General features: G+C 42.0%; 1 protein-coding gene across 4 annotated transcripts; it reads right to left on the reverse strand.

The window, feature by feature from the left end:
* Positions 1–1,324: 1,324 nt before the first annotated feature.
* On the reverse strand, positions 1,325–27,581 carry txnrd2.2 (thioredoxin reductase 2, tandem duplicate 2). 4 transcript variants are annotated; one of them, XM_071482093.1, is made up of 17 exons: positions 27,437–27,581; positions 24,970–25,035; positions 24,808–24,864; positions 24,568–24,712; positions 23,919–23,993; positions 22,746–22,824; positions 22,323–22,385; positions 22,017–22,087; positions 17,431–17,450; positions 16,931–17,022; positions 16,704–16,836; positions 9,630–9,766; positions 6,751–6,846; positions 6,066–6,158; positions 4,754–4,825; positions 4,405–4,502; positions 1,325–3,765 (listed from the first exon to the last, which is right to left on the reverse strand). In XM_071482093.1, exons 1-17 carry the CDS (start codon positions 27,510–27,512, stop codon positions 3,642–3,644), a joined length of 1,497 nt encoding a protein of 498 aa, XP_071338194.1. In that variant the 5' UTR covers positions 27,513–27,581; the 3' UTR covers positions 1,325–3,641. The 4 variants fall into 4 exon arrangements, 3 of the variants coding, with proteins under 3 accessions (XP_071338194.1, XP_071338193.1, XP_071338195.1); XM_071482092.1 differs by having other exon boundaries at positions 16,662–16,836; positions 27,437–27,580; XR_011691581.1 differs by lacking the exons at positions 1,325–3,765; positions 4,405–4,502; positions 4,754–4,825; positions 6,066–6,158; positions 6,751–6,846 and adding an exon at positions 15,258–15,378 and having other exon boundaries at positions 9,632–9,766; positions 16,662–16,836.
* Positions 27,582–27,819: the final 238 nt, after the last annotated feature.

The following is a 27,819-nucleotide window of genomic DNA, read 5'->3' on the forward strand; positions in this document are numbered from 1 at the left end:
TGGGAGGCCAGATCAGGGAGAAAGCACCAACATCTACCAGACCAGTTTGGAGACTCACCTTGGTTTATCAGTCTGAGGGCCCCTTCTACATCAAGCCTTCTGAGGATCTCCTCCCCAGCCACCGCACCCCATCCAGGCCCTGCAGGCATCTCAGGCTGACAGCTCTTGAGCCAGATACTGGCAGTACAACAGAACAGTCATAATTGGCCCCTATTCATTTCTCAGGGATAATCCTCACCTAGGTTGAGCCTTTTCTGTTCCTAGCGTCATTTTTTCGCTAATGTTTACACAAGGTATGTATTGGTTTCTCCTCCTCCTGAGGCTTTTGCTCCGGCTGAGGGGCTGTATACCCAGCGTCATGTGTTTTAACGTGCGTCTGAGGGTTCTGCTCTTCCTTTTCTGCAAGGCTGCTGGGGCTCAAGACCTGAAGTGACAAAGGCCTTGTGAATGTCTGACTCAGACAACTGTCAGTGCTCAATGGGCTGGATTAAGACTGAATGTCGATCCGAGCGCACCCTGACATGTTGACATGTTCTACTAAGTGCATTTCAAGGTGGATTTAGCCTGTTTGCTCCATTGTGGAGGGACAGGAGAAACACAATTGCTAAATGGGGCTGACTATTCTTGAGGTGGCGGGTGAACTTTACTCCCGCTGTCTGGGTCAGGACTGACACCCGCTTCACTCTCAGGGTGAGTGAGACTGCTGTGGACCCTGAGGAGGTTCAGGGGTTTCAGAGAGCTCTGTCCTTAACCAAACAAACACAGTGGAATTTCTGCCATTGTTGGTGCAGAGGGTTGAGTGACAGGGCTGCATAGCAGACTGCCTGTCAGCCCTCGACTCCGGGTCAACATGTGACCACCCCTTTTGACAATTCTTAATATTAAGACTGAGCCATGTGGCATTAAGATAAACCTGCTCAGATTCACACAGGTCCATATTTACATTGGCTCTGTACTGGATTTAGTTTTTAGACCCCATGAATTGACTGGACCTGGTCAAAAGGCAGCCCTGCACACAACCCCAGGCTAGCCCAGCTAGCAGTTTCCTCCTTTTTCTAGTCTTTGTGCTAAGCTAACTAGCTGCTGACTTGAGCTTCACATTTAGTTTACAGACATGAGAGGTATCATCTTCTCATCTAACTCATGCTGTATTTCCTAAAAAAAAGCATTACATTCATACTTTACATATGTAAACTTTAGCTTTGCTTCCTCTCTGTAACACAGACATAATTTCTTCTTTTGTTTATACAAAATGAACATTGAAAAAGACTCTTTACATTCACACATGTACTGTATGTGTCTCTGTACAAGTAAAACACAAACATCACATCATTACTTTAATGGCGACACTGTGCATTCCAGCATGTTATTACTTTACATATAAATTATGTATTACAAAGCTTTAACAGAAAATTACACTTCTCTATTTACAACTACTAAAGTTTGCGGCCAGGTGACATCAGGCCTGCACTCCCCAGTTTTGGGTTTTAGTGCAGGTCATCATTAGCTGGCCAATCTGAAAGTTGAACCCTGACCCCCCCCCGGCACACAGGTGAGGCTAACTGGTGTGGGAGTCTTGAGCCTGGTGTAACTGATCAACAACAACTGCAAGAAATGATTTAAATTAGACAGATATGTCTTAAAAAAAAAAAATACTATTTGATTTTGTGCGTGTGAGCAGCCGTGCTGTGTATAAAATAACAGAGCAGAGGAGACAAAGCAGGAGGGAAGTGGAGGGTAAAAAGCAAACAGACATTACAGTTCCACTGACGGCCTCAATGACTTCCCTCACGTTGCTTTAGGCCCACCCTGGGGTCTCTGAAGTGGCTCGTTAAGCTCAGGAACATAGACTCAATTACCCTGGGCAAACATGCCACTACCGCTCGGTTTTATGTTGGTTGGCTGGTTGGTTCTGTCCGTCCCTTGGCCATCCTACTCCCCACTCAACCCGAGCCCCCCAAACCCCTGCTGTGCAGCACCGCAGCATGTGAGCCCTCTGTGCTCCGAGTGATAGAGTCAAGCTGTTCCTGCTGAGCGGAGGTCAGGGTCCTTCAGTCAGCACCTCAGCCCTGAATAGAGCACACAGGAATCCCCCATCCCTCCCTAACCAGAGCTGAAACTCGGCTCTCTCCTCCAGCCCAGGTCCAAATAAACCTGGTAGCTCTCTCTCTCTCTCTCTGTCTCTCTCTTTTTCCTCTCTCCATCTCCTGGCACGCTGTCACTCCCCTCATCGAAATCATTAATCAGACTGGGCAGATTAGACTTCAAATAAAAATAAACTACAACCACCAACCTCCTCTTAGTTCCCCTGATTTCTGTAGCAACCACCTTTATTGACAGTCCTCTCCTCCTCCTCCTCCCCCTCTACTTAATAAAGCCAAGATGTCCAGTACAGGCAGCTGTTTGAACATTAGAGCACTTTGGCAAACTGTGGGGGTCTATTACTGCTTTACTGATATAAACAACTTACCTTATCTTTGATAGTGATGACTCTTGAGGCCTAACCTGCCATCCATGTAAATACACAACAGATAACCCTTATCAGTTTGGCACCAATAAAGGCAGTCTGCTTTCCAGCTTCATCCCAAAACACATTTCTTTTATAGGGATTAAAGGGATTAAATGTGCGACCTGAAAGTATTCAGGCTTATGTTTTATCCAGTGACTAATTTATCCTGTCTTCCACTCTTGGCTCAGAAAAAAGGGGGAATTGGAGGGTAATAGTGCCACCTTTGGGTGAGGCTGAGTAGTACAGCTGTAATAGACCTCTCACAGAACTGTTATCAATAGATAGGGTTGCTCTGTGCCTGGGCTGTGGCATCCACACAGCTTTTGACAGCACATTTGTAGCCCAACTGCATTCCCTCATCAAATGGGAGGTAGAGGGGCATGGGAGGAACAGAAAGGGGTTCCGAGTCTACTGGACCCTGCTGGGCCCTAAACAAGCCGGGGCTCCCCGGCCCAGGTCTTTGCTGGCTGACTGACAGGCGGCCTGCCGACTGTTTGTGTGTGTCCATGGGAAATGGGGCGGTGTCGCTGCGGCGACGGCTCTGGGGCCATCCATCAGTGTCATTGTGGGGGTGGTGGTGTGGGGGGTGCATGGTATGTGTCACCTCCAAGACTAATGGACAGGAAGTACAGCCAGAGAAACAACAATATTTGCAGAATATATATTCAGAAAAACGTTAGGGCTCGGTCCACATTTCTCGTATGGTTTCAACAAAACCCTGAGCACAGGCCTTAATCCTGATTGATGAGCCTGTTTATTTAAAAGAAGCTCACTCTGCGGCCGAGGCTCTCACTAACCTGATCTGCTGCCATGTGCTTTTAAAGCATACACACAACATGTATGTATGTGGGATAATCATGATCTTAATTGTCACATGACATGCCAGTGACACTGACCTGGGCAGCCAGTGATTATTTCCATGACTGGCCTGATGATGATGAGACCTACTGCACAGGAGGGAGGCGCATCAAAAATCTGAGAACACTCTGTGAAAGTGGGGCCATTTCAGGGCCACATTAGAGAGGGAGAGGGACGAGAAGAAAGAGCAGGAAAAAACCCAGACTAAATTCTTTCTGCTGTCACTGAGGGACCCTGTGTGCTCACTGGTATTCAGAGGCCGAGGAGCTTAACCTCAGCAGCCCGTGACCGTGGCGTCCAAACCAGAGCGCTTCGTGATGTTGACCTTGACCACCTCCTCTGCACAGGTTGGGTGGATGCCTACTGTCTGCAACAGGTGGGAATATGCTGCCCCACACCTGAGACACACAAACGCACAGAGAGGTCATTCATGTCTCATGACTGACAAATGCATAAGTGATCTACTACCCTTTAATAAGTTCTGCAATTTCTTCAGATTTTGTGCTATCAATCATTTTGTAAGAGCATGTTTGTGCTCCATATAGTGTGTATCTTATTTTGAAACCAAAGCTTGTGTCTGCTAAAGACCTGAGAGATGAACCAGCTATAAATCATCAGTGATGCGCTGTTTTATTGAGGCAGTCCACTGTTTATATCTATTTATTTTTTGCAAAAGACCTATTAATGATCAACTAAACTTCACATACCAGCAATAAGATGTACTAAATCACAAAGTATATATTTTTTTAAATAAAATTGAAGTAAAGGAAGTTATTTTACAGTCCAACATCTCCTGAATCACAACAGCAGATCAAAACATATGGCTTATTTTTCATGTATCTGACATTAAAGTGTGAAGTAATTGACTGAAATGTATTGCTAACTAGAAACATGAGTGCTGAGTTGTGGGAAGATGTAAATCAAATCAACCCAAAAATATTCTGCCCTGTTGTTGTCGTCTTTGAGATAAAAACACATCAGCTCATTGGATGGTTGTTTCGTAGAACATCAATGAAGCATCGATTTATTTAACTTACTGGAAGCCCATAGCAAAGCCCTGCGTGACTTCTCCAGCATTTGGACCAGTGAAATGCAGCCCCAGGATCTTCTGATCTCCAGCCCTCTCACATACCACCTGAGGAGATCAAAACACATTCAAGCCGAGGAGTTGAAACCAACAAGGTGTTAGTGTTGCTCTGTAGCCTATGTGGCTCCCTCATCTGCGTTTGGCTGTAGCTGTCAAACTAACATTTTGGATTTTAGGATCTTTTTTTTTTTTTTCTCATCAGAGTGGCCACAGATGGGGTCAGAGTTTGACAGGATTATGCAATAATCAGACCATTCAGAATATTTCAAACTCACAGTATGTCTACAGTTCAACCCTACCTTTATGTAACACTGGCTGGCGTCGCGCTCGGCGACAGTGAATTCCAGAGGCTTGTAGAAAGCGTGGTAAACCTACACAGACGTAAACACAGAGGACGAGAGATATAAACAGAAACATGATATAGCATATATTATTGTTGTATTTTGTGTTCTGCTTACAGCCAATCAGGGCCTCACAGTGACGAAGACAGCCTCTTGTGGATCTTTACTTTACTTTTTACCAGCAGAGCTTTCTAATGTGCAAACACAAGAGTTTCCAGCAGTGTTGTGATGATGACGATGTGATGATGATCTCTGCTTGTGCACATTTTCTACAGTGACACATAAACTTTGGCTATACATAACAGCTAACAGAGTGAAAGGAGGGTAAACAAAAATTATTCATGACAATACAAAAAAAACAAATACCCCTACTGAAAAAACTGAGTTCTGAAAATGGAGGAACTTAACTTAAAGAGCATTGTAACAAGCAAATTAATAACTTATTACTGTTGTTATTATACAACTTATTTTTTCAATAGAATTAAATTTAATATCAGCTCATAGACCCTTATGCACATTGTAGTCTGTGTTTAAATATCATCACATATTAATTGTAATCATTCACTAAAAATGCAGTTGCACAGCCTGGTTCCTGCACAGTTACAATCTATGTAAAAGCTGTATCTAAATCTCAGTGCTCGCTCATGATGCTGAGGGGTTTCAAAGTCCTTACAGAGACGTGTGTCGTGTGTTTTATTCTATGGGCAAACGTGCCGACACAAGTCGTGAGTGCAATGCAGCTGTCGGGGGCTGGTGCTGCAGCTCCTCCTCAGATCTCTGCGCACCTGTCATCACCCCATACACACCTCAATCAGGCCTCCTGCTTGCCTGTCAGTCACAGCCGGGAGCCCCACCTCGCCGGCTAAACCATTTATCTACAGCCCTGTGCAGGTGTTGGCTGGCATCTGGCACACCACTCATGTACACAAGCTGAGCTGCTTGCTTTTGCATTATGTGCGTGTCTCAGTGTGTGTTCAGGGGTTATGGGACATGAAAAGTGCAATTCCCTCTACGAATAAGGAAATATGTTGTTCAATCAATTTCACAGAAAAGTGAAGACAAAGGTTTTACAGACCAATTACTTAGAAAGCTAGTGGTTCATAAAGATATGATTTCAATTTTCAGTTTTGTGTTTCAAAATGAAAGTTACATTTTTCACCCAAACACTGCATATTGTAATATATTAACCAAAAAAAACATATCTTAAATTAATATTTACAGTAGGAAATTCCCTGCTTATAGCAGTATTATAAAACCATATCAGTGTTACCTCTATGCCATCTTTTCCATGCCTCTTCTCAGCCTCCTCCTCAGACAGACCCACACAACCATACTCAAGAGGGGTGAACACTGTGGTAGGCACCTGTCAATAATAATACACACACAGAAATATAAACTCCAGCCCCCACTCTGGATGTTATATTTAGGTCTGACATTTCTAATAACCTCAGTTATTACAGAATTAGCTTGTCTGTTTAAGTAAGAAACACTTCTGCTTTTCATTTCAAAAACAAGAAGCAGCACAAAATTTATCAAATAGAAATAATGGTGCATTTTTATGCAAGTTATTTAAGATGAAAACTGTATCAAACAGATATTAGTCTTAAACATCCCCCAACTCTTACTATGTAAGATGCAAACCTGAACGCCACTACATTGAAACCCTCATGAAGACTTGCAGAAGGATGGATTTCAGTGGATATAAGATGATGAAGATTGATGATATTGTGGAAAATGCTTGTATGTTTATGCTATGATTAATCCTGAGGAGGTTGGAGGTACAGATGGATGCGGGTGTGGGGACCTAAGAGACTCCAACCACAAACCACCAGAAATTATTATGTTGTTATTTGAATCAAATGAAGCATAAAACGAAGGCCACGAAGACACAAGCTGTGGAAAGATGGAGAAAAATAACCAGCCTTTCAGTGTGTGTGTGTGTGTGTGTCTCTTACATTGTCATAGTTCATGAGCTCTGTGCTCTGACCAGCCAGTCTGCGGGCCAGAAGTTTTCCTGCTTTAATGGCTGTTGGGGTCAATTCAGGACGACCCTAAAACAGGAGAAAATTGAACTGACTTTGGCACATCTGTACCAGTAAACACATAAGATCCAGCTTTGTCCTTGAAGTCACAAATAATTTTAAGCATTTCAAACAAGCTTTGTTTAACAGAGGTGTGGGGGTTTCAATCATTAGGTCAGTCATTTTCACTTTAAAAATATTTGAATCTTTTAGGTGTACACAGTGTAGAAACAGTGTAAATACAAACTCACAAACTTGGTGAACCATGAGTCACTGGTGAATGTTAAACATTTAAACCATCTAACACTCAAAATCTCAGCGTCTGTGTTTTTGACTGTACAGTTCTGGACGTCTGCCAAAACAGACAAACACACAGTAATAGATACACACCCATACAGCACACACACACAAACGCATACATACACATATATACAACTGGTGCAGGAAACAGCAGGGCTGCGGGGCAATTCTAAAGGCATGACTAAAACCTGTTAAATTACCACTGCACATCCTGTTGTCTAAAACATCCCCTGCACCTCTGCATGTATGTGGATGTGTGCTCTGGTATTCCAGTAACTGTTTACACACCAGACAGTCTGCGTCATTGTAACGCATTTCTTGGCACTCTTTTCTGATAAGAAAAAAAAAAACAAATCACTGGACAAACTGAGAGATATCAACCATTCTGGTTTTAAAAAAAGGGGAGAAAAAAGAAAAAGCCGCCCTGCTGATGTGAAAAGCTGACAGACAGATTGGGGTGAAGCACAACTCATCAAAGCCAGCTGTCAATCAAAAAGACGCTCAGTGAGTGTGTGTGTGTGTCATGAGGCCTGGGAGGCAGGAAGGAAGCACACAGCTGGTCGGGGTGAAAAAACAACACCGACATTATATTCAGCAGGTATAACTAGTATTAACACGGCCGGTTAAGCTTCACACAGTGCCAGTGGTTATATGAAGGCGGGCTGGAATAGCTTCACTCAGTGTTCAGTCTTCTGCCAGGTACTCACTGGTGGATAATATGTTTTGAATATGTAAACAAATGAAAATCCTCTCTTCAAGCTATTCCAAAGCTTATCTTTAGTTTTGTGGTGCATGTGGTGAAAAAAACCCATCTCAACTCAGTTTACCTGTATTTTGTTTTTAATTCTATATGATAACACTTATCTGGAGCTTATCCATTGGACAAACTAAAATCCTGATAACATTAGTTTATAGTATGGACCTACATCTGGTGGCTGCAATTTTTTAAAGCAAAAAATCATTGTTTTCCATATTTTTATTTTGACTTGTAATAATTATTAGTTGGAGGTTAGTGAAAAACATCTGTATGCAGATTTATACTGGAAGTGGGACAGGCCCACACCAGATGCTGTTAGAAACTGTATGTCAAATTTGTTCCACTGACATTTATACTCCCCATATGTATATGTAATCTGAGTGCCACACAAAATATACAAAATTAGGAAATGTTTTAACTATGTAAGTTCATAATTTGAATTATAAAGCATGAAAAAAGTAAATCTAAACTAAATAAAAGTCTAAATAAAGGTTGAGAACTGTTACTTGTCTGAGTGGAAATGAGTAGTGGAAACAAAATGGGGGATTAAAACAGTGGGCAAATACAAGTCGGGGGGGGGGGCAGATATATAAAAGGTAGTCTGAAATGTCTATGATTCTAAAATAAGAAAAGCTACTGAAACAAAACAGGCCATAATAGCAAATAAGGACTATATATTTAATGGTATAATTTAAAAAGATTTTGGAAGAGGGTCACATGAAAATAAAATTAGTCTTCAGTGTCCATGAAAAAAACATATGTGAAAGCTACTGACAAAAATCTGAACTACAATTACCACCTCACAGTCGAATGCCTCTGTCACTCAGACTAGTTTCAGATTACATCCCTGTGAATGTTTGAGCCAAATCTGAAGAAGTTCCGTCAGCGCGTTACTGAGATACCGTGTCCACAAGAAGGGGACATACGGACACATACATGCACTGTTCTGCTGTTGTTGCACGAGGTGCCAGTGTCTGATAATAAAGTGGATCATCAGTCCAGCTTCATCCTGCACTGCCCAACAAACCTGATGAAGACTCATAAAGTTATTGAGGATGAACCTTGCTGACGTCTGCAAGTTTTAGCCTGTAGCCTATTCATTCATAAAAACTCACGTTGCTATGGCTACAAGCCGTTCCTTTTACTGCTGGTACTGAAGAAAAAGCCTGAATCTGGTGATTAAAAAATATAAGGAGTGATTTTTTCCTAAAATATCTAAATGGATTTATGAACACTAGTGAACATTGGAGATCCTGTTAATGAGGGTCTCTCTAAATGTGGCAGTGTGTGTACCATGTCTGTGTGTTTGATTTGACTGATGCATGACTCAGTGAGGACGTTGACGTGTGACGTTTCAGGTAAAGTCAGGAAAACAAATATTAGTGCAAACGATTTGGATTCTAATCATATCTGTTCATTAGTACATTCATATAAGCACATACCATGATTTATCAAGTAATCACAATCAGGAAATCGCAAAAATCGTAGCTTCTGCATTTTCTGTGATGCTACAATTTTTCCAGACCTGTTAAGTGTTTGATTCCAGTTTTGTCTCTCAGAGATGACAGACCTCTGGCTGAGCTGTTCAAACTATGACAAGCATTTACAGTGACTATGATGGGTGTGGACTTCCAGCAACTGTGGTAAAGTGTTGTTGTTTAATTTAAGGCTAATAATTATGTTGAGTGTTTTTCCATTCATGACTTGTATCAGGGCTGCTTCTGTTGTCAGTGTGGCGTCTGTCGACATCTCTTACCTCACCGATATCACCAAAAGCGTAGATGTTTGGCACTGAGGTGGATTCGTCAGCACCCAGAACTATTTTTCCCGTCTCATCGTTGAGTTGCACGCCGAGCTTGTCGAGGCCCAGGGCTTTGGTTTCAGGGGCTCTACCTGAGGTCAGTGGGAGGAAACAAAACAAGGAGAATACTACGTTAAGAAGAGAAGTATGGAGGAGGAGACAGGCGCTCTGTACAGTGTTCATAACACATTCTGCTCAGGGTTTAAGACATTCCCCATCCTTCACAGAAAATTAAATTACAGAATTAAAGGAGTTATCAAAAACCTAGATACCATAGGCAGGGAAGTTATCTGTACAGTGTTCATAACACCTACAATAGCATGTAAAACAATAAGGTTGTCTGAAACCAATGGGATGTGATCCCCCCCCAATTAACCTTTAAGGGTTAAACCTGCAATAAATTCCCCCGTGAATTTCTACTCTTACCAAACAATAAAAATTTTGACAGACAGATGCATAATGAGAACTGTTCCACCCTGACAGAAAAAAAGACAATGGAAGAAAAAGCTGTTTTCATTTATTTAGCAACAAGACTAAGTCTTCAGCCCTGCTAGCAGCTCTGAGAGGCTGTATGTAGTTACAGTGGTGCTTTGAGCTAAATGCTGATGCTTACATGGCTGCAATTACTATGCTAACATGCTGATGCTCAACAGTAAAAGTGTTTACCATAGTAAAGATCTCATCATTTTAGCTTGTTAGCATGCTAACATTTGTCAATCAGCACAAAAAGTGCAGAGTAATAGAAATTTCATTAATTTTCCTTATATTTTGTCGTGAACCAAAGTACTGAGCAAATTTAAATCATGACCTGATGATGGCACTAGATGAAAAGTCAAGAAATCACCAAAGTCATTCAAATACATCATCTGGGAACCGTGAATGTCTGTATGAAATGCTGTGCCCATGCATCAAGCGGAGGTCAAGCTAAAAAAGCAGGTCAGTTTTCACTGAATAAGTGAACACTTGCGGGTGGCCTGGTAGTCGAGTGGTTAGGGCGCGTACCATGTTAGCAGGCAGTCACCTGTTCGGCTCCCAACCGGTCCGACTCTTTCCTGCATGTCATTCCCCTCTCTCTACCCCCTTTCCTGTCAGTCTCCACTAATCTACAATAAAGGCATAAAAAGCCCAAAAAATAAGTGAACATTTAGGACACTAGAGGAAATGCCAGTGGACAAAAGTCATTATGAGTCACCTTCCATACAGAAGACTAATGGACCTTTAATATCTCTACTAGATTTAATGAAACTCAGAGTTTTAGGGATAATTCAGTCTGGATCCAAGTGATGGACTGACGAAACCATCCCTAGAAGTGACCTTACCAGACTTCTGTGGTCCACTCCTTGTCTCAACTTGAAGCTAGTGGCTAGTGGCTAGAGTCATGCCACCAGCTTGGCTAAAAATGTCAAATATTTGCTGCTACCATCCTCCCCAATGTGTGGATTTTCTGCTTTTCTCAGTTTTGAATCACTGTCTTTTGAATATCTCTGGTTTTTAGACTGCTGAATGGACAAAACAAGCAACTTACTAAGAAGATCTTAAGACACCAGTTTCAGTGTTGGGCCTTAAAAGACAAATAATTGTAAGACACAAGTTCACACCTCCTAAATGAGGAAACAACATCTGGCCAGCTGAGTGGGAGCGCTCGAGAGGAGGAGGAACTGATGCGCAGCTGGGAATCAGTATCCCATCGACCCCAGGGGACACACCGAGGTGTGATTTTTGACACTTCCTGGGATACGGTTGACTGATGCTGTCAACAGTGTGTCTCCATGGTGATGGGAGCGTGAACCACTCGCTCCCCCGCCCTCTCCACAGCTCCTCCTAACCTGCCTGGGTAGCATAATAAACACCCAGCCCTGAGGTACCCATGTAGATGCTATCGGACAGCAAAAATAACAAACCCCCAAGACCCTTTTTCCTGGCTGGAGCCAAAGAACAACGTGCTCCCCCTCCTCTCAGACCAGGGGGCTACAGAGACCTGTCTAGTACTCCACAGTATGGGTGGCTGAATGGGATAGAGAGCACTGAGGAGGAGGACAGAGGGCAAGTCACGCAGAAATCAGCAATTCCCAAAAGCAGGATCTCTATCGTCACAACACTGGAATAGTCTACATATATATGTTATTCTGTAATCGGTGTAATTTCTAGTGAATTACAGTGAAATTCAAATATTCTACATATAGCTGTCTAAAGAAAGTGTTTTATTAATGTGATATATTAATGGTTTATAACGCTATAATGTAGTTGGAAGCGGATTCAAACTTTAACTGATGTGTTTGTCAAAACTTGTAACTTCATCCTGTGAAACATCTGTAACTGGTGTATAAACAGTAGAAATAAGTGAATAATTGACAATAAAACAGATGTACTCATTTAAAACATTTATTTATATGTATGTATACGGCCATGTGATGCCACTGAAATGCTAAAAGAAATTTAGTGAGTGGATCTTGAATTTTTTGGGATGTATTTTTTTGTTTTTGTTTAACTGCTTCTTCTGAGGTCAAGAGTAATCCACCAGTTTAGCTTTGCATTGCTGTGACACTGTCAGACCCACAAAGGACCTTTAATATTATTTAATGCCATTTCTTTATTCACATATTCTTCGCCAGAACCTGGTACGTGTATAACTGACAAAGAAACTCCACTGCAAACAGATCAGATCAGGTCAGAAATTCAAGTGTGTTGTTAGCAGCACTGGTAACAAGCCACTAGCCTCAAGTAGAGACAGGGCTGGGCCACAGAGGTCTGGTAAGGTCACTTCTTTCTAACTCTACAACGCCCAGATTTTTTTTTTTCCATTTTCAAACTTGTTCAGACCCATCCAACACTGACTCAGGGGACATCACTTGAGGTAATTTATCAGATTTCATGCAGCTCCCTCTGGAGCCACAAAGGGTTTATATAGCTTTGATGTGTAAATTGGTGAGGTTCCCCTTTAAACCTTCAAGTTCAACATGTCATTACAAACTGTAAATGTGTATTAATACTTAATAAATGCTTTATAACACACTGTAAGATTTGGTAATCATATTAAGTGTTATTACAGCATTAGATTATACTGAGTTATCAACCATTCATTACCTGTTTATCCACCAGTTGCTTCATAGGAAAATATATAATTGATGACAAATACATTGATGAACACTTGTTCTCATGTCTGCTGACAACTATATCACATACACAATTTCTTACATGTGGCTTAAAATAAAGTGTTTCATTAGTCTGAGGTTCAGTGGAATTTGGGTCCATAACAGTCTACATCCTGCTGAGGGTTTACCTCTCTGACAGTGCCTGAAGCTGAAACACTAAATACTTGATGTTTTGCTTTAAATATAGAATTTCAGCATACATTTCTGCAAAAATATCAGTATTGGCCTAGAAAAATCTTTATCAGTAGAATCTGACCGGTAAGTATAGATTTCTCTGTTCATATCAGGTGTTCCTGTCTGTAGCTCCACTCAGTGCTGTACTGTGGTTGTGGCCACAGCTCCATTGTACAGCCAGGACACAACAACAGTGAGCCGGCTGATAAGGGACTTAGTAGGGACTGGGACACATACGCACACTGTGGTCCAACAGATAGGCCAATCGGAACAAAGCCTGTTGTGACATTAAGAGGAAGCCTCTACACTGTTAGGCTAATGAGCCACAACAAACCTCCACAAGCTGAAATGAGAGCTGGACGCTTATCTGATCAATCAAATAAACAAAGACAAAAGGGAGAGCGAAGTGAGGGGGAGACTGTTATTCTTGGAGGAAGAGAACATGCAGGACGCCAAAAATTGATTAGGTGGTTCTATTTCAGGTTTTATGAGGCAAATCGATACAGTGCTCAGTAGATGTAGGAAAATGTTATTGTAGGTTCTGTGTATAAAAGGAGATGTCAAGGAAATGGGAAATGTCACAAAAATTAATAACAGTGGTTTTATTTTATTGACAGTTTGGGGTGTTTTAATCACCACTGTGTCCACACTGTGTCCACAAATGAGATGTGTGCAACCTAAACCTCAATCTGTGAAGTCATGACCAATACTTTTAACTTCTGTTTTCAGCATGCTTTCAATTTATCACAACTCAAAACTGTACGTCTTCTTACTCATCTGAGCCAGAACTCTCTCAGCCATTTTAAATAGAAACATGAGTGATGAGATCCTACAAGAACACATTAACACAATTGTAACTGAAGTCAGACCAGTTTGGTTATTTCATAGGAAAGATTTCTGTGTTTGTGTTTCTGTGGGTGAAACTCACGGGTTTGAAGTGAGCGGGTCAGAAGGTAAAAAGGTGATATAATGTACCTCTGTGCACCAATCAGAGCTTAGCAAGATCTGAACTGAAAGGTGATGACAATTGTTGGGTTGTTTAGTGATTTTGTCAGCACTGTCAAACTTGACCCCCACACATTCTTACTGAAAGCAGATTAGCTGAGTTTTTTTGTTTGTTTTTTTTACCGTAAACTCTTAATAAATAATACCTAAAGATGTTTTGGTTTTTTTTACCAACTTTAATGATTTGATTGTTGTTTATTTAATTATGGATATTTAATGTTATTGAGAAATACTAAAAGATTTAAAACCAAAATAAAAGATAAAAAGCAAGATCAGGTCTGCCTAGCTGTCCCTACTGCCCACAAACCATCTCTGTGATATGAATTGTATATTTTTGATCATTCAAAATGTTATTTTCAAATTCCACGGTGATTGCAAACCAAAGGGTAATACAGAAAGATTTACAGCCAGAAGAGCAACATCACATCAGTGACTTGAACTGCGAGAGGCAAATGTCCTTTACAAACTATGAAATGTTTTTAAATGACATCCTTGAGTACTGTAAGGCAACATGAGGAGGAGGAAGACTAATGTGTCCACTGTCCGCATGCAGACAGGAAGCGTGGAAATGTTCTGTTTCCTGGTGTGTTTCTGGACACACCTGGACAGGGGAGCGGCCATGAGGCCAGGAAGGATCAGGGGAAAGGTGGAGGGAGACAGGGCCGGGGAGAAGGATGTAGCAGACAGTTGTGATACTGTCCCCCGGTCCCCTCTGGCCTTTAATAACTCCACAGAGGCCTGGGACCCTGCCTGGCCCCTAGTGTAAGGTCACAGTAAAGGGAAGTGGCCTTGTACTCATAACTCCTGCATGCACACATCAAAGAGCAGAGGCCACGTTGTTACTGGTTCTCACTGAACTGTATGGGAACAAAAGCTGTCATGGATATACATGCAGCAAAGGTTCGGGTAGTAGCACTAACAGAGGAAATAGCTTCTGGTATTTTGACAACTTCTGGAAGCTCATTTAATGAGTAAGACCGGTTTGATGTAAGGTGGTGGGAGTTAAAGTCTGTGGTTTGGTGATTAAGATTTAGCTACAGATAAAAACTAAACTGAAATGATCCAGAGAGTTTGATGCACTGTGAATTGGGATCAATTTTTTTTTTCAAAACCCAAAATGTCAAGTACTTGGCTGAGTTTAGGCGAGGACTCTCACTCTAATGAATATAGGAAACATACAGGATGCAGCCTCTCACGCATGTCATGACAAATACCTACTGACACACGCACTCAATGCAAATATCATTCTCACCAGCAGTGTCACGCTGAGCCGATGTGGGAATTCAGCCACGGGTGAGAAGAATGAACGTCATCTCAGCTGTAGGGTCACGCACATCCTTGTCACTGTCACACGCATAGAGCCAAAGGACCCTCTTTCCCGCACGCACACACACACACACACACACACACACACACACACACACACACACACACACACACACACACACACAGACACACAGACACACAGACACACACTCTCAAATAAAGCAAAAACCTGGTAGTCAGATTTTCGGAAGCACTGCGTTGTCTTTGAGAGCACTGAACACAAATAAACTGACGGCCGTGGCTCTGACGGATGTTCCCTCCATTGTTACGCATGCTGCTGGTGGAGCAGCAGGAGTGGAACGACAGAAGAGAGAATAGATAGTGAAGCTGAGAAAGAAGAGGCAGAGAGCTGGTAGTAGTGGCAGGCAGAGGGCCGCGGGCAGGGACGGCAGTGACAGATGCAGGGTGGGTTTCCGCAGGGCTGGCATAGGCAGGAAGGAGCAAAGAGGGAGAACAAAGAGGGGAATGCAGTGACCCTGTGCCTGGGTGCATCCTGCCCTGTCCTGCCCCTCTCCAACCAGAGAGCCACAGAGCCAGCAGTGGGTGATTAACACTTCCCCTGGCCATGCCCATCACTCAGGCTTTATTACTTTGTTTTCAGCCTTGATTCTTCTGCTATCTGCTGACACCGCACTCTATTGGAAATGACAATGAAATTGATGGAGGCAGGGAGAACGCAGTCACACCAGTGGTTTATATTAGGGATATATTGTTACATCAGAGGGAAACAATACAGGTGGTGATTTACATTCAATCCCTAGAGAGGTTTTAAAAATAGAGGATAAAAAGTGAATTATTGCACTGTACTGTACTGTGAACTGCCTTCATTGTAAGTTTAACAAATTTCATACTTCAGGTGTTTTAATATATGGTTTATAAAAGTAGCATATTGTTGTAGTAGCAAGATGCAAGATTTCAAGCCAAGTCACTTTAGCATATCGGTCAACTCTCATTTTCCTTTAAAAGCAGTGTTTACGGTGTCATATTCAAGGTGTGAGGCTATGCAAGAGATGACACCTGATTTAGCTTTCAAGTCATATAGTACCAGTCAAAGGTTTGGACACACTTTCCCATATTGGAATGGGAAAGTAGGTCCATTAATGTCCAAATCTCAAGCCTACAGCTTTGATATCTGTTGTCCATAACCAACATAATGAGCTACAACAATTGAGAGATATTTTTTAACTTAATTTTGATAATTTAACACATTCTTCATTATCATACTAATTCAGGTTAGTTTTGGATTTAAATCAATTTGTGACACACATGCACAAACAAACACACACACACACACACACACACACACACACACACACACACACAGACTCACCAACTGCCCATAACACAGAGTCGTAGGTGTCTTTGTGCTCACTGCCTGTCTGGGTGTCGGTCCAGGTCACCTGCAAGGCTCCTGAGGAGAGTTTGTCCACTCTCTTTGGGACACAGCTCCATGCAAATTTGGTGCCATAAGTCTCCATGTAGTCTGTCACCAGACCTGCTATTTGCTGCGGAAGCAAAAAGAGAATACCCACCTTCAAACATGATGAAATCCCAATCATGATATGCAGATAATGCAGGCTGTAGCACAGGGAGCAATACCTGATCAAACCCCCGGAGGGCGATGCTGCGAACCATCACTGTGGTGTCCAAGCCGATGCCTGTGAGGAACCCTGCACACTCCAAAGCCACATCTGAGCAACACCCGGTTGAGGATTACAGTGACTGTACAAGACTGACATTATTGCACAACAAGCAGGTGGCTTAAAAACGAGAGGGAAATCACACTCACACATCATCTTAACAAGATAATAGTTCAACTGGATTTGGAAAAATGCCACAATGTTTATTTTATTATGGTTTACCAAATAAGGGCCAATAATGTTTCTTAAACTGGAAGCTTTTCTGAAGGCTGTCAATGGCACTGTGATTTTACAACAACTGCTGAGTTATTCAGAAACACAATTTAAAACTGGTCTGATGTAAATGTTACTTTTTATTAAGCTAATAATAATTGTTAATAACTTAAGCATTTCTCAACAGATTACCACGGGACTTATACAGTGGCTCCATTTATAAGCTCTCTGGCAGACAAAGGATACAGCTGGCTCCAACCACAAGTCTGGAAAACACAAACACAGAGAAGCTCTTAGCTGAACTAATAATACAATAAAAATACATTTCACCATTTGTGCAGCACACTTTGGCCAAATAAAACAAAGCAAGTCCAAAGCTGAAATTGTTTACTTTAAATCCTAGAATTAGAGAGGTGATGAATTACAGAACTTCATAACCTGAGAGGGAAGTGAAGAGGTGTGAAGAAAATGTAGAAAAAGGGGACAGTATGTGTGGATGTGTGCGCACTTGAGGTATCAGTGTCAGTGTATGTGTGTGTGGTCCAGGTGAATCACACGTCTAATCCAGCAGCGAGATTTGTGTGTTGAGGAGGGCTAATTGCTAGCATTTAGGCTAATCCCTAAAGATGGGGTGTGCCATGTTCAGGGCCACACATCAGTCCGCTGAGTGAAGCTAGTCACCCGCCTGGATGAGGCCCCTCTCTCCCTTGTTTTTAGCACTTCAACTCAAACCTGCTTCCCTTTAGGTCTGCTCCACCTGACAGCTCCGGGTGCCTGAGGCACATCCTGCCCTTGTCCACACTAACACTAACCACTAAAAGCCCCAGTGCCCATTTTCCCCATGTCTGTGTAATGCACAGCTGCACTTAGCATGTATTGTGAAGGGGCTTAAAGAAGATTAGGCAAAGAGCTTTAGCTTGATTCAACACTTTCATCACTGAGAAACTGCGTCCTTTCCCCTGAACCTGCGTCTTCCCCACTGTGTCTGATTGTATTTTACATTGGTCTGGAGTCTGTACAACTGCAATATGTATTTCAAATAAAAGATGACCCTGAATACAACCTTTCCAACCCTACTGACCCTTTTCAACAGCGGTGACATCTGTGGACGTGCAGGCACATTTGGGACACAGACACAAAGAAAGCCATCTACCCAAATAGAAAGACACCTAGTAAAATGGTGCCCTCACCACCTTTATGCATTTACTAAATGGTTGGAACACACATTCTGTTCACTACCTAGCTATATAATGAAAACATGGGACAAATCTAGCAAAGACAAATCAGAAAAACTCAAATTATGATATGCATATGAGTTTGTTACCTGCAGTCGAGAACATGGGAATTTAAATAACATTATTTCCATCTTATGCACCCCACATACTTAAGTTATCTTACATGAAGTATTAAAGTATAGACTCTTACAGTGGCCTCTGGGAAATCTAAACTCTGACAGTCTTCAACAGTTTGACCTAAAAGTGTAAAAAAGTGTCAAATCTACTTCCTGCTCCCCACTTTGACTCTCATCTATCTTTGAGACAAACTGCCGTGGCACATTCAGGAAAATTTCACAGGCATCCAAACAGTCAAAACTATAAATGTGTTTAATAAAAAGAATCAATGTTGAGGCTGTCTACTCCACACATGTGGTTAACGTCTCGTACAACTCTGGATTTCCATCTGAGGTAACAAACTGGACAAGGAGCCACAGGACAGACAGCAGCCAAGCCTCAAGAGTTTTATAATGTTTCTTACAGTGGAGTGGTAGCATGTGGTCTGGAGCTCCAGCCAAGACTTCACTGGACCCACAAGTCCTGTGGAAAGAGGTTTTCTGTTGATCATCGGTGGCTCCTTGTTAACCTTGGGCAGTTCTTCAGAGGCCTCGACAACGATAATAAAAACACTAGATCTGGATACTCCTCCTGTGTGTCTGTCTACAGTGTGGGTAGATTTTGTTGCAAGTAAAGGCTTGATGTGAGTCCAACTTTGACTTTTTTATCAAATGTTGCTTACACTCCCTGAAAGCATTTGAGCGTAGACACATGGGGCACACAAATTAAAGTCGCTGATTTGGTATTGAGCTACATGAACAGAATGACAATGAAAAAAAAAAAAGGCTACTTGAACCAGCAATTAAATCATCCTGAATACAATAAATGATCATCTGATTTTGTCCATTCATGTTTGGTTGGAGAAAGGAAATTCAAACATGCACATTAGCAATACTTCAAATGTCTGTGCTGAAAAACTGAGACTCCAAGATAATGTTCCAAGAGCACATTTTACATTTGAATGTGAAAGTATTTTAAATTTTATCTGAGTAGTAAAGGGCCATTTAGACCATGAGCGATAATATTGCAAATAATAAAAAAGAATGGAAACATTGGGGTTCTGATAGGCAAGGAGTATTCAGTTAATACCAATCACCGATACAATTAACAAACTATAACATATGCAATTATATATCTGAAAGATAAAGATAAAAAGCACTTAACTGGCTTTATAAGATTTTCAAAAAAAAAGTATTTATCAGACCAGGGAGAATGTAGTTGGCAGCATGGTGTTGTATGTAAGGCTGACGATGTAATCTATGTAAAATCCTATGTGGCTTTAGAAGAGAGACTTTTATTTTGTCAGGTGCACGTGTATCTTTATGAGAGTAATCCGTTGCAAAGTAGAATCCATACAGTTTCCTAGAAAGAGGTATTTTCTGTTTCACTCTCATTGGCTTTACCTCCTCTTTTAGGGTTGGACTTTACATTGTCTGCATTTCCTTCACTCTGTTTCCTTTCAGTGTTTTCCAGTGTAAACTGCTTTAAAAAGTGTGAAGTCAATGCACTGATATTTTTATGTTTTTGGTGGTTTTAACTATTTTCATTAATAAATCTGCGAATTAGTAGAGAGGTTCATCAAGCCAAGTGTGTGGCTCCTGGGTAGCTTGTGATGCTAGGGTGCACTGCTGAGACCATGCCACACTTTGTGACTGTTCTCATGGTATTACACAGGGACAGAGGGAGTTTATGCAAGACAGCCAGTGACTTCCTTCTTTCTCTCCTGCATAGGGGTATGTGGCTTTATTCATGACTACTTTCATGTTTTATTAATGGTATTGAAACATAGACTCATTTGTCTTTTTGTGCATCTTTTTTGTGATGTCAGTGTGAATATTAGACTCCCCTCCCTGCTCTGGATTCTTTTCCTGGGAAGGCACAAAGAGAATTCATGCAACACAGATCCTGTGAGTGCTTTATGTCTCTATAGTTTCAGGGTAGTTATGTTGATGCCATCTGTGGTGTGGTCCTTGTCCAATATACAAAACAACACTAACACAACACAAACCTACTACTGCTCCATCTCATTCATGTACTGGCCTATCCTTCGACCAGTATCAGAGGCCTGTTGGCACGTGCTCAGTGCTTTCTCCCAATAATATTATGATGGCAGTGAGCTCTTGGCTTTGGCCCTGGGTCCAAATCTGTCATTTGTGTGTGTGTGTGTGTGTGCTCCAAGGCCCATTAGACACCAATCACTCGCGCAGACCTCCCCCCTCCCACACCAGCACTACCTCCAGAAACAGCCTTTCGGACCTCACCTGCACAGCTGACAGCTCTGCAGCACAACGACAGTTCCAGTTCTGGCTGGTGTGTGTGGTTTCGTACCCTTATAGAGGAAGCTAATGCTAATGCTAACCCACAGCTAACCCCTTACAGCCTGCGGGGAGGTAGAGGACTCCACTAACCATCACTCTCTTACATCAAAGAAATTCCTGAACTCAAGTGTTCTCTCTGAGTGGATAATTCTGCTTCCTATACAAATATGTTTTGTTGAATGGGTGAGTGCAACAGTGGTAATTGTTTGAGGCTACAGTGGCCACAGCGCACTCACATTGATTTGTTGACTACAAATGACTTCTTATTGCCTCCAAGTGGTCAAAAAGCAGAACAGCACACTTCCTCTATACTGACATACCACATATTTTAGATTAAACGTTATAGAGGAGCCAATGATCCTAAACAAGGCACAAAATTTAAAAAAAGGAATAACATACTGCATATTAATTGCAAAAAATGTACAGCACAACTTTAATTTAAAGCCACAATTAAATAGGAATAATTAAAAAATAATTAAAATTCCATGCCCCAGGTGCAGACAACCTAGCTACATATGAAGATTGAATATCAAAATAATTACTTCCGCTTATCTGTCTCCATGAAGCAAACAACCACTGCAACCCAGGTATACCACAACCACCAGTCACCATCTGCACGTTGTGCCAAGAGGAAACATCAGGGAAAGACCAATTAACCAGGTGATGACAGGAGCTAAATGGCTGGATTAAAGGGCTTGTTCTGTAAAGGTCAGGATGCACGCCGCTAATCTGAATCATGAGGCGAGGACAGGCTGACAGGAAGGGAGAAAAACAAACTGCATGTCACTGATGAGTGATTACAGTGCGTGACAGTGGGACGTGTCGTGTCAGTGAGCAAGGTAGCTTGGAGGGTAGAGCAAGGCATTAATACTGCAGAGGTTAGAGACTGTGTTTCCCTTGTAGCTCTTTGTATAGAGAAAGACGCCAACAATCCTACACATACTGTGCTAAGATGTATATATTCAAAGGTGATCTCAGTATTTTGGAGCTTTTGGAAAGTCTTCATATAAAAATATATCTTAATGCTTTTGGTATAATGGAAAATTGTCTGAGCCTGAATTTAGACCAACTAAACAGACATGAGGTGCACTGTGTGGTTGAGATCTACTTAATATAACAGTTTAATACAAGAGATTGGGTGTTGGTAGGTGGGGCGATGTTTTAGAAATGAAAGCGTCCTCACGTTTTTCCAGGAGATTTTTTCAGCCAGAATATGTCATCACTGGTGATGCCGTGCTCCATCGCTCCAGGAATCTGTAATGAGAGTTAAAGCAGTGAACATACGCATCAACCTATCAATCAACTATCAACAGCTTTATCAATAACAGGTTGCTCTTTGGTGTGTTAAGGCTTGTCTGCAGCTGTAGGGTATCTCTCTCTCTCTCTCTCTCTCTCTCATTTGTACCACAAAATCAACCAAGCAAACAACACACACTGGCAAAGAAAGAGAGAAACATCTGAGAGAAATGATAATAACAATCATACTTACATTTGTGGGGTACTTAGGCCGCCCACCTGTGGCGATCACGATGTTCTTGGCAGTGAGGATTGTCTGCATGAGAGAGGAGGGAAATGTGAGCTACCAGCCTTTGTTCATATCCTTCAAAAAACAAGGAAATGTCAAATAAAAGCAAGTGGTCTCCACAGTATTCTGCATTCAGGTGATGATGGAAAGGCTTTGAAATCACTGAAACAAGTAACAGCTCTCTCCATACACACTAAGTTAGGATCCCAAAGTTGACTGAATTTAGATTTAGAGCTTCAATTTAAAAAAAATAAAAAGAAGCAAATATAAGCATATAAAAATGTATTTCAATCCAAATTTTAATCTAAATAGTAAAAAAAAAAAGTGGTAAAAATGAAACTGTATGAAGAAATTGAATTAATGTTTTAATGTGAATTAGCAGCTGACCTCTTTTCCTGCTTTGGTTAGTCCTTTAACAGTGTGTTCATCCACCAGATTTCCTTTGACGTTCAGATACTTCACCTTCCTGCAAAACAGAAAACAAACAGGTTGCTCCTTGTGGTGCAATAACCTACACTGGTGCAGATCACATACAGTAACTGTTGCAGATAACCCCTCTTGAGAGAAAGGGGTTTACATGCAGCAAAGGGCCACAGGCCACACTCAAACCCGGGCCACTGCAGTAAGGACTAAGCCTAAATGGTATACATTCTACCTGGTGAGCCACTGGACCGACCCCCTTTATTTCAAATTTCATATATATCACATTTAATTTCAACCCACTTCATCAAATTTTAACTCTAAATTTCGCATTTTAAATTACAAAAAACACCCTTTTGATTTGTTTTTTCATTGGTCAGCAAGAGCCAATTCTAATCTCAAACTCACGTGGTGGCTGTACAACTCACACCAAGACCAAATCTGACTTAATTATCAATGATTAAAAACGGAACATCCATACAATCATGAATTATCATATATTATATTTGTAACCAGTAAACTTGTGTAAAATGACTGCTTTGCACTGTGGTGAACAGTGTCTCTCCACTGGTCTGAAAACACAGCCTCTCAAGGCTGATTGTTAATTAAAGGGAAATGAAATCACATAAGATGCATTATTAACATTCTGAATCCAGGCAGATGATCTCACTGGGCTGAAAACAGTTTAGGTTAAACTCAGGCACATTCACAGAGACATTAACACCTGTTTGCCTTCCAGCCAGACACTCAATCAACATGTGGTCGGTGACTAGGAGTCCTTCAGCTGCGCACCAGCTGAAACCTACAACCTTCAGCAACATTACATGCCAAGAAAATATGCAAGAAGGGAGGAAAGACAGGCTGTATGGTCATAAATATTTATGATTATCTTAAAGAAATTCTGCTTATGAAAATATATGATTGAAAATGATTAAAAAATGCAATAGGAGGAGGTGTGACATGATTAGTGGGTGAGAGACGGATAATACATCACACCTGTGCAGCTGTGAAAAAAACTAAACATTAAGATTATCATGGGACACTAAAACATCCTTCATTGCCACCTTTAAATCAATCAATTAAATAAAACATCAACATTGAAATAATAAGTCTGAATAAATCAAGCAGATCTGGACTCACTTGTCCTGGAGCTGAACTCTGTGACCCCAGTTCAGGGACCTGACGTGGTTTTGAATGGCCTCTGCCATGGTGGCCCTGGAAGACACACAAGAGGTAAAAACATAAACAGACCACAAACCTGCATTCCTGGACAAACTAACACTACACAGATGAAGCTCTGAAAGATGCCTCATAATGTGCCTGTCATTGTTGCTTTGCATGTGTGGGCTCACAGGTACAGCAAAGGGAAAAGAAGCCAAAACATCAGCTTTTGGGATATCAACCCTAAAAGACTAAGCAAAGATGCATTTTTAAAATGAATGATTAAAAAAAAACTGACTCACTAAAACCATGCACACACTTCTCATTTAAATGATTTTTCTTTTCAAGTTTTTTTTTTTAAAGGACTTGACTGCTATGTCTTTATTCTTAGAGAACAACATCCAAGTCAGTAAATGTAGTGAGCAAGGGGAACAGAAAGGACAACTGAAACACTGTGTACCTGCGGAAGAATGTAATCACATCACTCTGAGAGTTCATTTACTGACCTTAAGTAATACCGTCTTACTGCAGCTACATCACTAGATGGTGCTGTTCAGCTACCAATTCTCTGAATTTCTCAGCTGATGAAACATTGTGATATGGTATGTTGTGCTTGGGTTAAACCTACCAGTCATGGCAGACTGGCCCTGAGATCTGCCAGCCATATTTCTTAGCATCCTTGACTGCAGTGCCAAGAAGAGCAGCCTGGTGCATGAGCTTCTTAGGAATGCAGCCAACATTAACACATGTACCACCTAGACCCCACTTGGTGCCTGTTTGGAAAAGCATTTCAACAACAGTGCGTTTATATCTTCAAACAAGAAATAGCATTTTTTCTAATGAACTGCCACAACAAATTCCATTTGACCTTTCACAGATGGCTCCACATAATCCAAAACAGCAACTTTCTGTCCCAGCTGTGCCGCTGTAACAGTGGGTATAAAATAATGGTATTATTAGATAGAAATCACTGTGTAAAGCATAGATTCCCAAACATTAAGGTATAATGGGGACTTTTAAAAGAACTCACCTTCTTTGGAGCAGGCAAGCCCTCCTGAACCACCACCAACAACCACCAGGTCATAGTCATATTTCCCTGTACGAGAATATATGATGATCAATACACAGACCAAGTAGAAATGATTATTAGTGATTATTTGTGATGCATTTACCTCACATAAGTTTTTATACACCTATCACCTATAAGGTAAGTGGCACACTAAACACCATTCAAAGATCTGGCAATTGGTTGGATGTGTGTGACACTACGAAATTACCAAGAGAGACAATTTATTACTGTCATAGTACACCTGAGTGGGGACAGGGACAGGTTTAAAGAGTCCAAGTACAGGTTTAGCAAGGCGGTGAGAGAAGCTAAACGTCTGTACTCTGAGAAACTTCAGCTCCAGTTCTCAGCCAATGACTCTGCTTCTGTCTGGAAAGGGCTCAGAAAGATCACAAACTACAAACCTAAACCCCCCCACTCCATTAATGACTTCCGTCTGGCCAACGATCTGAATGAGTTCTACTGCCGCTTTGAAAGACAGTGGGACAAGCCTGACACTAACCTCCACATCAGAGCCACATCAGAACCCCCCTCCTCCCCTACCAAAGGAACGTCTCTCTCTATCCTGGAGAGAGATGTCAACAGGCTTTTTAAGAAGCAGAACCCCCGCAAAGCAGCCGGTCCTGACTCTGTCTCTCCATCATCCCTGAAGCACTGTGCTGATCAGCTGTCTCCAGTGTTCACGGACATCTTCAACACCTCACTGGAGACCTGCCACGTGCCAGCCTGCTTCAAATCCTCCACCATCATCCCTGTCCCCAAAAAACCAAGGCCCACAGGTCTAAATGACTACAGACCCATTGCCCTGACCTCTGTGGTCATGAAATCATTTGAGCGCCTTGTCCTGTCCCATCTCAAATCCATCACTGACCCACTCCTGGACCCCCTGCAGTTCGCCTACAGAGCCAACAGGTCTGTAGACGACGCCGTCAACATGGCTCTCCACTTCATCCTCCAGCACCTGGACTCCTCAGGGACTTATGCCAGGATCCTGTTTGTGGACTTCAGCTCTGCCTTCAACACCATCATCCCGGCTCTGCTGCAGGACAAGCTCTCCCAGCTGAGCGTGCCTGACTCCACCTGCAGGTGGATCACCGACTTCCTGTCTGACAGGAGGCAGCACGTGAAGCTAGGAAAGCACGTGTCTGACTCCCAGACCATCAGCACTGGATCCCCACAAGGCTGCGTTCTTTCTCCTCTGCTCTTCTCCCTGTGCACCAACACCTGCACCTCCAGCCATCAGTCTGTCAAGCTCCTGAAGTTTGCAGACGACACCACTCTCATTGGACTCATCTCTGATGGCGATGAGTCTGCCTACAGGTGGGAGACTGAGCGTCTGGTGACCTGGTGCAGGCAGAACAACCTAGAGCTAAACGCTCTGAAGACAGTGGAAATGATAGTGGACATCAGGAAGAGCCCAGCCCCACCCACCCCCATCTCCCTGTGTGACTCCCCCGTGGCTACCGTGGAGCATTTTCGCTTCTTGGGAACCACCATCACACAGGATCTCAAATGGGAGCTAAACATCAGCTCCCTCATCAAAAAAGCTCAGCAGAGGATGTATTTCCTGAGGCAATTGAAGAAGTTCAACCTGCCAAGGACTATGATGGTGAACTTCTACACCTCCATCATCGAGTCCATCCTCACCTCCTCCATCACCATCTGGTACGCTGCTGCCACGGAGAGGGACAATAACAGACTGCAGCGTATCATCCACTCTGCTGAGAAGGTGATTGGCTGCAATCTTCCGTCCCTCCAGGACCTGTACGCCTCAAGGGCTCTGAGGCGTGCAGGGAAGATTGTAGCTGACTCCTCCCACCCTGGACACAAACTCTTTGAGACACTCCCCTCCGGCAGGAGGCTGCGGTCCTTCAGGACCAAAACCTCTCGCCACAAAAACAGCTTCTTCCCATCTGCTATTAGCCTCATCAACAAGGCTAGAGAGCCCCACTGTTGCTGATCAATTGCACCAATCACCAGAAAAAATTCCTTGTATGTGAAAACATACTTGGCAATAAAACTGATTCTGATTCTGATTCTGATTCTGATTTAAGAAGTGTTGTTCACCTCACTACACAATACAACTCACCTTACTCACACTCACACTTATTCTTAAAGAGCAGATTCTCGTATTATTCCCATGTTAATGCCAACATATAAAGGGCTGCAGTAAGCAGCGTAAAAAAAGTGTAGTTACAGTATCTTGTTTAACTTGTTGTTGCTGTTTGTTAATCTTCAAACCAAGCAGCCGAATTCAATTAGCCTGAATTAAATTAAATGAATTAACCAGATAAAAATAACCAGCAGACAGTTACAGCTGCTGGTGGTGTGAAAGTTAGCTCTGTGCTAACAGAAACACCTCCGACTATGAACTTGACCCCGGTCTATTCATTGTATCTACACACATTATTAGAACAACATATTGTTTTACCTGTCAGGTTTCTTTTCACAACATACAAACAATTAGTCCTTTTCCACCGGTGTCTGCCTCTACATAAGGCAGCCATGTTGTTATTATGAAAGGACCTCGGCCTCGGTATGCGGTGGCTAGACAACTGCCTGAATAGAAATGGGTCATAAAACTCTCTGCTGAAACGTTTACCGAGTTTGATACGATCACTTTTTTTAATAAAATTCTGTTATTTTAATTATTGATGTTTCTTCCGGCTTAAGATAATCTATAAAATATGGTCTTTTTTTATCAACTGCTTATATGAAAAAAGTTGTACATATTTTACCCTTTCTCAGCTTCTCAGCTTGTAATGCACTTTACACTTCACTTATTACAAAGAGGCATGATCACATCACGCCTGT

This window comes from Trachinotus anak, unplaced genomic scaffold, assembly GCF_046630095.1.
Source record: "Trachinotus anak isolate AG129_WGS33_773 ecotype Australia unplaced genomic scaffold, CSIRO_AGI_Tana_v1 ptg000008l, whole genome shotgun sequence".
NCBI classification, from domain to species: domain Eukaryota; kingdom Metazoa; phylum Chordata; class Actinopteri; order Carangiformes; family Carangidae; genus Trachinotus; species Trachinotus anak.